Source organism: Vigna radiata, chromosome 6 (genome assembly GCF_000741045.1).
Source record: "Vigna radiata var. radiata cultivar VC1973A chromosome 6, Vradiata_ver6, whole genome shotgun sequence".
NCBI lineage: Eukaryota > Viridiplantae > Streptophyta > Magnoliopsida > Fabales > Fabaceae > Vigna > Vigna radiata.
The window spans coordinates 24,350,360-24,362,264 of NC_028356.1; the positions used below are offsets into that span (position 1 = coordinate 24,350,360).

At 34.7% G+C, this 11,905-nt stretch overlaps 1 protein-coding gene across 1 annotated transcript; it reads right to left on the reverse strand.

The window, feature by feature from the left end:
* Positions 1-1,173: 1,173 nt before the first annotated feature.
* Positions 1,174-8,152, reverse strand: LOC106763953 (phosphoribosylaminoimidazole-succinocarboxamide synthase, chloroplastic; the record flags this gene model as incomplete). The annotated part of the gene is given in 12 exon segments (XM_014648138.2): positions 1,174-1,662; positions 1,737-1,794; positions 2,530-2,576; positions 2,659-2,709; positions 2,944-3,033; positions 3,132-3,221; positions 4,922-5,002; positions 5,470-5,558; positions 5,630-5,722; positions 6,513-6,642; positions 7,454-7,555; positions 7,639-8,152. Coding segments are annotated over 12 exon segments (1,209 nt in total). The 3' UTR covers positions 1,174-1,602.
* Positions 8,153-11,905: the final 3,753 nt, after the last annotated feature.

Here is an 11,905-nt window from a genome sequence, read left to right on the forward strand (position 1 = left end):
TATTTACTTCCACCTCGCTTTCCAAAATAATAAAGCACTGACTGATATAGTTGGCAGCACTCTTACGATTATATAAAGAACCTGCATAGTCACATGCAACGTAAACTTGAAAGTACTCCTTGCTATCCAGCAATTACACATTTTGGATGGATGCTTCAGTTATGGGGATCGACATTATGACGCTGTAGCAGCAAGTTTTGATATTTGTGTATTTTAAATTATGATGGGAATTATAAATTATGAAAATGTTTCTGTGACGGGAAACAACATTATTCTATATTCAGTGCACCCTCATTTTGGCCCTTCGGATCGGTGCTAATGGGGATCCAATGAAATTCTAAGTGGATAAATTTTAGGTTATGTACCGTACGGCCCCTCCACCTGACCATTCGGTCTTTTCCAATGACCATACGGTCCTCCCATATGGCTGTCCGTGCAGTCCTTCCAGGCCGTCCTTCCAGGCCGTCCTTCCAAGCCGACCAATCACCAGGCCGACCAATCACCAGGCCGACCATTCGGGTCACCAGGTCGACCATCTGGGTCGACCAACCATCAGGCCGACCATCCAGTTCGACCAACCACCAGGCCGATCATCCAGGCCAATCATCCGGGTCACCAGCCGACCATTCGGGTCACCAGGCCGACCATCTGGATCGACCAACCATCAGGCCGACCATCCAGTTCGACCAACCACCAGGCCGATCATCCAGGCCGACCAACCACCATGGATATATTATAAACGATAATAGTTCATTAAAGCCCCTAATGGAGGTTAAGGTGTGATTGGACCGTCATCAGGCCCACAAAAGGTAAAAGCCCATTACGACTAGTATAAATAAAGGTCTCAGGTATCATTTTAGACCACGAGATATATTATGCACACTACATTCATCCCTTATATTGATGACCGTTCGGTTACTTTTACTGACTTGAACGTCAGAGTGCCTTTGGCAAGTACCCGCCCCCGCCCGGCTTGGAGAAGAAGAAAGGAAGAAGAACGAACAACCTTGAGTTTGAAGAGGACCATGATGACCGTCCGGCCTCCAACAAGTCCCCGTCAGGAATGTTATAAGGGACCTCCAAACCCGACCGAAACAGGTTACAGTCAAAGTTTAAAACTTATTTAGCATAAATATGAAAATTACAAGGCAGTAACTAAAATTGCCAGTATTGTAACACATAAGACAGTATAACAAGACATACAGACACACTGATACAATCGTACAAGTAAACATGCCCTGCCTTCCGAAGGCAGAATGAATGCTAAACAACGGTAGAAAAGAAGAGGAAATTTACTTCCCATAGTGTTGTCACGAGGAATATACAAGACAAAGAATAACACATTGGGTTCTGGTTTCAGAAACTGCTCTTTATTCGTTTTTTGTTTTAGAAAAACAGGTCTGTCAAATTTCCGACCACGGTCGTCATGACAATCTAGAAAGTATTCGAAGAGCATTAAAAATTTTGGTCTCTCTTTCTGTTTTAAGTTACTTTAGAAAAATAAAAAATTGTGTGGAGAAGTTCTCCATTAGTTTAAGTTTTAATATGTATTACAGTAAGAGATTACAACATGAGCTACAATGTGGCCCCAAAATCCTCCTGCTACTTTAAAGATGATAGTGCAGATGCAACGTTTCGAGAAATTCGGTCATGTATAGGCTCCTGCAGGAAGAAAAGTGTATTAGTGTCGATTGCATTAAATAATATAATTTAAAAAATACATATTTATGAATTACCTCGGTCAATGGCATCTCAAACTTTGAGTTTGTTATAGTCTCGTACAAGAAAATGTATCTGTCAGCAGAATAGTATGATGATCATTTAAATGAATGAAACATAAATAATGTATCGAAATCAAACACAAAAGTTGATTTACAGAACCACACAAACAAAGAATGAATAGGATATACATGTCATGAAATTGGGACACTGAAAACTGATGATTACTGTATTCATTTTAATGCATACTAGCAAGGAACGGTTAGAAAATTTCTTAAAGAAAAGTTTTTCCTTTTATCGCCTAACGCGACAGTATGTGATGTAGAGAGAGGGGATCTTCATCTACTATTTAACATTTGAACAAATCTAAACCTATTTAGAATGAAAAAAGTTAACTAAACGTTTCATCTAACTTAAATAAATAACATAAAAGCATCAGTTTAAAGCTAGTAGTATCCGTAGGGGCATCAACTACTGGAGTTTTTGGCATCGAAGAGCTTTGGCAGCTTTTAAATGAAGGAAATGAAGAAATTTTTTCCGTTGTGGTTTTATTCATTTCTTTCATTATTGAGCGTCCCTTATCCACCAAATTGAATTTCTTTAATTTAAGGGGAAAAAAAAAGAAAAGAGGAAGAGGACAATACACAGCCCAATTCTTCCATTCAAATTTGTACATTGTAAATCTGACACTACAATTCCAGTCACCGTCTTACAAAGAAAAATCAGAGCATAACTACTTCAGGTTAATTTCTAGAAGATTCAATGCAAAATATATCAAGTGTAAAAAGGAGCTAGCGCAAGAAGACATACCGCCAGGATAACTCACAAACAAGATCTTCGGGAGCTTCGGGAAGGACCTAAATAAAATTCACCAGTGTGGTGTGATGCAACTTTTTGCAACTTACAAGTTAAACCATTAGCACTATAAAATGTAAATACCTCATCTTCATATGGGTTGCAGTGACTTTTAAACCACAGCCTCAAGAACTCCTAAAAATCAGATTGTTAATATTAGGGAATTGCTGACTATCTATATTTCATAAAAAAAGGTAATACATCCACTAAGCACATGTTTGGTTCAGCTTATTTTTGTTTGAGTGAGCTTAAAAATAAGCAAATATTTTCCTAAGAATAACCTACACCAAACATGCATTAAACCTATACTCTAGAAAGAAAAACAACTCACTTCATGAGGGAAAAATAAAGTTGATACACATAAAATACCTTGTCAATATTTTCAGGCTCAAGACCATTTTGGAAGCGCTCCAGGTAAGAACTGGCAATCCAATATCTGCTTGAATCAGGAGTATGGACCTGGGATTTGGAAAAAGAATTTCATCATATTTGTATACTTACTATGTGAATGCATGTGCGAGTTCAATAAGCATTACCCATCCGGGATATCATTGTACCTCATCAATCAACATAATCGAACCATCATTTGCCTTCCCAAACTCATACTTAGTGTCTACCAATATGAGGCCATGCTCTGAAGCCACTTGCTGCAAAGTCAATCAAATGGAAAAGTGAAACGAAGCAAAGGGAAAAATAATTTAACAGAAGTAAAATATAGATTGTGCACACAGGATCAAGCAACCAATCAATGGATCAATCACCAATATTCCTAGGGGGAGAAGACTGGGCTCTTCTGATGAATAGATCTTATAATAAAAATTAGGACACTAGTCAGTGATGATTTACACATAAATCTCCATCAAATACTGTGGAAAAATGAAATTTGTATGGAAGAGATGAGATTGGTAGAAATACAAGTAAGTTGTTTGAGTGGGCTACAGTTCCTGAAGTTGCAACAAACTGATCAATTAAGCAGCATTTCGTAGATATTTCGCTGATGAAAAGGACTGAATTGATATTAGTATTGTTGGATTTGTGATGATGACTTCAGTGATTGAGTAATGTATTTACAAGTGGTTTGACATCATGATAACATAAAGTTTGGAGCAAGTTGCTCGTACTTATGCAAATTTTGAATTGAAAACTTGCCTTCAGCAAAGATCCTACATTAGATGGTGAATACAAGTTGAGTAATGTGTTTGTAATAAACGTTTACAGAGACTCATTTCCCCTTTTATACAAATTTTGAGAACAAAGCCATCTATTTTACAATTAAAGAATGACGATATGTTTCTAACTTCAATTTCTTCTCTACAATGCATTGCAAAGACAAAAATGAGAGAACATAAGGACAGACCAAGCTAATTATTCAACATACTGCTACCTAGTGTATACAATATATTCTATAATTTCAACAATGGTGCATCCCATACCCTGTGTGCTTCCTAAATATCTAAAAAGGCTTAAGAAAGCACTAGGATAATGGGACTCTCCTTTTAGCTTTTTACTTCTAAAACTCAAAAAAAAAAAAAAAAAAGCTTTTCAAAATTATGGTTCTTTCATGTAAAATATGTAACATTAATACACTATGGATCAGAATTATATAAAGCAAGGTTGCTATTAACAGAAAAGAGTATAAATGATTCTGGCCAGAGACTTTCGAGAGCGCTGGACTCTTCCTTTACAATTTGAACTATACAATGCACAAGATGTCTCTGCCTCTCAACCTTTTTCCTTATTTATGGGCAACATGCCATCTTTTTCTAATTACTTCAGCTCCCAACTCCCTAACTAACTAGCTATTCCACTAAATATGGGTTGACTGAAAAAACCAAATATATGAAAAGCAATATAGAAATAAATGTCTACAGAATAAGCAAAGACATCTTGGTATTTGAACCACCTAATATCATAATCAAAGGTGTAACTAACTCGAAAGAAAAGAATTAGTATATGTAGACCATTAAGTATCAAGGAACTCTCTTCCAGAGAAGAACAGGTTTTACATTACACATATTGATTCCTAAAAGTATACCGTAACTATAAAACAGACATCGTAAAAAATTTAAACCATAATACTTTGTCCTTTTTCTCCCTTTTTCAGTTTCAAAATGAGTTGCTGACACATCATCTATCCTGACACGTCATCTATCCAATGTAACCCAAATAAAATATAATGTTAGTTATATCTATTACCACATTATTTAGAAGTTATTTCTTCTGTTGTGCAAAAGAAAAAATACGTCATAGTTTACAAGTGTGATTTTAGTGGCTACAGTGAGAAGGCACTTCATTGTGTCCTGTATTTCCCAAATTCAAAAATGACTTAGCAACGTAGGTTATTTACCTGTCCATATTCAAACAAGGATAATGCTTTTTCACTCACTTCTTCATAATCAGATCGAGTCATCAGTCCCCTTTCTATAATCTGCAACGCAAATGCATCATAAAAGAAAGTAAAAATTTGAGATAAAAACACTGTTATCAAAAGATAATCATTTTGGTGAACTCCATCATCACACCTTAGTAACTCCAAGAACAAGAATATTCTATTAATAATCATGAGGATACCCTAGGCTTTTATTCATGCTTCCTTTTACCATCGTACCAAGTTAGTCCACTACTCCACCTTTAACAAGAAAATCTACAATCATAATTTTGCCCATTTCGTCACTGATCTTGGATGATATTTTCGCAGAAATAACAACATAAAAGCTGCTATGTAAAGCAAACTGAAAAGAAACATAATTGATGATTTAACACAAGCATCCTCTTTTATAAGGGGGGTAGGAACTAATTGATAATGCAAGTCAATATTATAACAGGATCATCATTCGCAGTAACTTCAACCATACTGAAGAAGCTGGTTGCAAGAAATAAAACTAGGCATCATACCTCATCTGGAGTGACAGGAACATCATGGTCTGCAGCTTTGGTTGTTGGAGTGAGTATATTTTCAGACAACTTCTGATTTTTTACCATTCCTGTCATGTATTGATGTCCTATTAAATATACGAACATACTTTAAGAATTAGACACAAATGAGATATCCCACCATCTGGGAGGACATTTCCACAATAGTTCCGAGCACCCTTATTGTAGACTGTCCATAGAGATGTATCAGTACTTCCAGTTACAAATCCTCTTGCTACAAGCCAGTAACATGTGTCAACAGACGGTTGTTAGAATCCAAACCTTCCTTTTTTAAAAGATTTAAATATTTTAGAACACATCACAAACACAATAAAATTAAATTTCAAAGGCACACAAAGGCACAAGACAATATGTGGATCTTCAGAAAAAACCCAAAATAAATTTAGATAATCATGAACTGGGAACAGCAATCATTGTATCTCAATTACTCAAGTAAACTTTATGGATTCTCTTCCAAATTTCAAAATAATTAAACAAAATGCTGCGAAGGATATATCCACAGTATCTACTATTTTCCCAAGTTACCTTTTACAGCAAAAGAACTCCTCTTCTACATCCTACATTAAAAAATATCTCCCTAGCAAAAAATACATCTGTTTAAGTTACTCCAGTGTAATATGCCAATTAATCAACAATCAGTACCTATCAAAGCATTTAATAAGATGTGAAATAATAATTAACCTGAAAAGCCCAACCATCTTTGTTATTTTCACAACTTCTCAGAATAGTCTTTGCAATTCCAATAAGAAATTCTACTATGTGAGAATTCAGTATTTAAGTTCAGACATATCAAAAGATAGCTCTCATCCCCACTTGCTCCAATAAAAAACTCATTTATTCTTAAATAAGAAATCACATGATATGGTATGACAAAATAAAATGGAAAAAGAAAAACTTCAATTGCATGATAACACTCTTTCATGTTATAGTGTCACAAGCTAAAGGTGATTAATGAAATCGTTCAATAAGCCAACAGAAATTGTTTGGATTAGCAAGTTACTCACCGACAAATTCAACAGGGAAAACTGAGCATTTCTTAGCTATTGTAACATTTTTATCCGGAGCCGATACAACTGCATTAGGAACTATCTGCTTAGTTCTTTCAAACCACCACAAACTTGTCTCATTCAAAACCTGCGGGAGGGAAAATGATCAGGTTATTAAATGCCAAGTGTTCGGTAACCACCACTCCACCAACTAAAAATAATTTTCCACGCATCCTCTTATTTATCTACAACTTCTACATCAAAAAACTTAGTTCAAGGATCCATATCATCTCCTTTCCCTTAAGTCCACAAAGTGTAATGTTAAGAGCAAAATCAAAAAAGAAACACAAATACAAATACCCTGCTCAGATAATGATTATTCCTCTCATAATGAAAATTGTGTTTTCTTCTACATTATCTGCTAAAAAGCATGGACACAACACAATATGACACTGGACATGAATACTTTATACAGTTAGTTATACATGACACATGCACGGCAGGAATATGGCAAACTTAAAAATTTCAAAACATGACATGCCTATAACATAACACACATACACATTTCTAAAATTTAGAGAGAGCAATACAGTTTGTCTGATTCACTTTTCATCCAAAATCTATAAGTTTTAAGAAAACTATTTCTGAAACAAGTGTTCTAGAAATCAACAAACAGAATTAGGTAAATGTTTTCTAATCCCCTTATATTGTTTTCTTTAAATGCTAAGAAGATAAAATTTTAGAAAACAGCAATATATTCAAAAGAACAAACAACTTAAAATGAGCTCATGGTACTGACAAGTTTTCGAAAAAGTAAACTGAAAAGGTCTAATGTTTTCAAATTTACCACGAGTGATTTTAGACAATAAAATTCAATAGCATTTATCTGATCATTGCGGTATCCTAATACCTAGCATAAAAAAATTCGTGAACATTCAAAACCCGAATTAATCACACACCTGGCCTTTGAAAGGAATGGAAGCAAGAATCCTATCAAATGCACTCTGCCGATCAGTGGTCACCAAAACGAGGTAATCCCCGGCGTCGTAAATATCTCGAACCTTCAAACACATATCAAACAATTTCTCAATCCAAACGACACATAACAGCGAATAAATAAATAATGCTTTCAAAGATGGCACACTTTGCCGCGGGTTTTGGACACGAGACCAGGAACGGTGTTGTGGAGATTAGTTTCGGAGAGGCAGTTAGAGATTGCGCTCTTTCTGATAACATCAACGACGTCGTTTCTGTGCGGACTGTTCACGAGAGAGTCTCCCAGAGACGATTGTTGCTGGCCTTCACTCGGCATCACCGAGGCGCGAATTGCTCGAAATCCGTGCGGTTTGAAAGAGATTTTGGTTACCCGCCCACGCGCCGCCGCGGAAGTGCGATTGATGGGTGGTAGAATCTCGGGGCCGAAGGTTTTGGGAGGGTTTAACGCAACCGTAAAATCGCCCATTGTTTACTGAAACGGAAGCTGCTTCTCTTACAGTGTTGACTACCGTTGCGTTGCGTTGCGTTTTGCGATGGGCCAAAAAACAACTTGGCTTGTGATGCAATTGAATGGTGAAATAAATATGCAATATAGTAATATAATATATCTAAAGGCAACTAAAATGGACGGCAAAAATTATGACAAATTAAAATTTAAAGGTTAAATATATCTTTTGATCCTCATATTTGAGTTTAATTTTCAATTGAGTCTTCATGATTTTTTTCCCAATTAAATCCAAATATTTGTTAATTTGAGACAATAAAGTCTTTTCGGTTAACTTTCCACTGACACCGTCTGTGATGAACTGTAAATACTTTTATATTCGTGGCATTATGTATTAAGTTGATGAAAGAGGGCAAAGTTCTACCTCCCACAAAAGCCTCTGCCTCAATCTTCAAGTGCTCGTATCGAACTTTAATAGTGGGAATATCGAGTCCAACTCTATAAAAAGCAGCAAGTGAAAACAGAAAAAAGAAAATAAAATAAAATATATATATATATATATATATATATATGCCAAGTTTAGTTCTTTTTCCATTTCAAAAACCGCCTTTGGGGATCACAATTGAAGTTTCATTTCCAAATTCGAAAAGATAGAAATGTGGCAAAGCGAATAGGTTCCAATCGCGTGTGAATCTTTGGAGAGGTTCTCACACAGGCGGGGTCATCGGAGCTCCGACGAGGGTCAAATCGGAGGCACAATTAACTGTGCTCATTCCCCTTAATCAGAGAGTTTTGGTGGCAATCATTCACAGCAAAGAACAAACGAAAATTGCTGTTAGGAATTTTTGGCAACCACCGTAACATCCATACTGTCAATGCGCTCCTTAAGCTTCAGCAAGAACCTCTCGTTGTCCTCTTCAGCCACTTTGACCAACCTCTCAAGAAGCTTCTGTCTATTTTGGAAGTTGTTCCGGATGAAGGGCTCAAGACCAAACACAAACCGAACTGTTCTGGTGAAGCACCTCGGAAAATTTCACTCTTACTCCTGATCGGTTACAACCTGCACGTTAGCACTCCGACGCTCAAGTCAGCAAAGTCACAATAAGCTCAAGGTAAAAGTGATTAGATCCAAAGTGAAATACCCAGTTAACATTTTTGTATTTATAGGCATCAAACTCAAGTAATGGGCATTAACTACCTGTAATCGCTAATTCGCAATCCCACAAGATTCGCCCCTTAGTTGTAACCGCTGTTGACGTGTGAATTCGCCTCACCAATCGACCCTACCTTTATCTTACACTCACACTTCCTCCAGGATCACCCGACCGGCCTACCAACCATGCCGATCAACTCCCAAGCCTTCCCGATTGATTCCCATTATACCTATTGCCCATTCACCTTGCTTTTTCCTGATCGACCACCCCCTATTCCCCATACAAGCCTACCAATCACCCCTATACACTACAGAAGCCAAGATCAACCACGTCGATTTCGTTGGCAGCTCCATGGGATGCTGGCAGCAAACCTTTCCTAAGGCGGTTGTAGGTGGGGAGCTTCTCGAGAGCAACCCATTTGAGAGCTTCTTCGTCGTCTTCTTCCCGTGAAGACCTTGAGAATACTTCTACAGTGATGTTCCTCCAAACCGTTGAACTTCTCGCTCACATACTGTTACTTGCTCTGTATATATCGTTGCCCTCCATTCTCTCCGATTCTTGTGGTTACCCGCCACACCGCATCACCCTGTTTCTCGTCTTCTTCTTCTTCTTCTTATTCGAGCGGGTGATGGAACCAGACACCACTATTTCTCGTCTTCTTCTTCTTCTTGTTCGGCATTATGTATTCAGTTGAACGCCGTCTTCGTCTACTTCTTCTTCTTATCAAATAAAATCCTAATTTTCACTCACTCCTTGAGTTAAATCCCTAGCTCAGGAGATTGCAATCTCTAATCACCTAATGCAAGTAAATCCCCTACATACATATATCCCTGTCATAAACTATTTTTTTAAATATAAATTCCACGTAATTGAATCACTTAAAATGTCTGATTCACGTCATCACAAAGTGGAAAGTTAATAGAAAGGGCTTTATTGCCTCAAATTAACAAATATTTGGATTCAATTGGAACAAAAAAAAACATGAGAACTCAGTTCAAAATTTGACAAAAATATAAAGACCAAAAAATATATTTAACCAAATTTAAAACATACAAATCAAAGTAATATGAGAATAATAGAACAATATTAAAAAACAATAAAAGGATATGCCATATACGTGTTTTCTTTTCCTAGGAAACAAGGCAAAATAAAATATCGAGTCATAGTATTAATATGGTTTCGGTAAATAGAAAGTTTGTATGTAATAAGATAATTTTTTTTATATTTTTAGGAAATAGTTTATAAATATATTTGTTTCAAAATAGTGTGATATCTAAATAATTTTAAAATATAAATTAAATTTAACATAAATTTTAAATTAAAATGAAAAAATATCATTAAATCCTAATAAATAAAAGTCTATATTTTAAAATAATAATATATTAAAATAAATTTCTTTATGTAAAATATTAAATTTCTTTAATTTATATTATTAATTATTTTAACATTTTTATTTTAATTATTCCTTTATTATAATATAGCATATCAATAAATAATTATTAAAATAATTAAAATTATATCATAATTAACATATAAACAAAATATAATTAAGTAAAGGAATATTTTATAATCAATTATCCCACTTTGTAAATTTTCGTATAACATCTAGGAAAGTGTAGCAGTAATTATTTTTGAATGTTTTTGGATGTTTTCATTTACCAACTTTTTAACATGTTACATACGTTTGTACAGTATTTCAATAAGGATTTTTTTTTTTCTTTTTCATCTTTGTAATGAAAATTGGCAGTCTCTTACCTTCATTTAAATATATATGTTTTTGCAATATAAAAAGATGGTTGTCAGCAATACGTTATTACAACAACAATCAACAATATGTTGCATAAAAGGACAAGATGAAATAATTTATATATAGATGGAAGGATAATGATATTTAGACAACATTTTTTTGACAACATTTGAACATTGATTATGTGTCAATTTGTGATTGGTCAAAAATTATTCCAGAATAATGTTTATGATTCATAAACATAAATATTATTCTGGAATAACTTTTGACCAATCACAAATTGACACGTAATCAATATTTAAATATTGTAAAAAAAATTGTCTAAATATCATTATCCTTCCATCTATATATAAATTATTTCATCTTCTCCTTTTATGCAACATATTGTTGTTGTAATAACGCCAGGTGTGAAAAATGATTGTTGATAGGATATTTCTTTACGCAAAGAAAGACTATATTTATGGACTATTTTAGTTAAGCCATTGTGTTAGATAAAAACTCTACCTATCGTGTGGGTAACGGATTATGGGTCACATTAAATATTTTTAATGAAACTACGACATATTTGTTTTGTACATTCAGTTTTTAATATTTCTTCACTTAGCTTGATACGATAAACCAATTTTTTTTAAAAAACAATCAAAACACATTTTTTTTAAGTGACATGAGATTAATCTATCAAATTCATTACTGAAAATATATTATTGCGTAAATTATTAATGTTGTTAATTGATATTATAGACTTAACTTCTTAATATAAAAATTATAAAAGCTAAATACCAAAACAAAAGTTATTTAAAGACTAAAAAGAAAAATAAACAAAGTTTGGAGATAAAAAATAGTTATATCTTAATAGATCTTTATGTATATATTTGTTTTGGTTGTAGGAGTCCAAGATCGAGCACTTCAATATATTCCTCAATCTCCCGATCTTCTAACCAAAGCTCAAGGTTTCCAATGAACAAGCCGAACGATGGAGACTTGCAAAGAAACACTCTGACGCTCAAGTAAGCAAGGTCACCAAGAGATCAAAGTATATAGATCAGAATCTAGTCGTGTACCTGGCTAT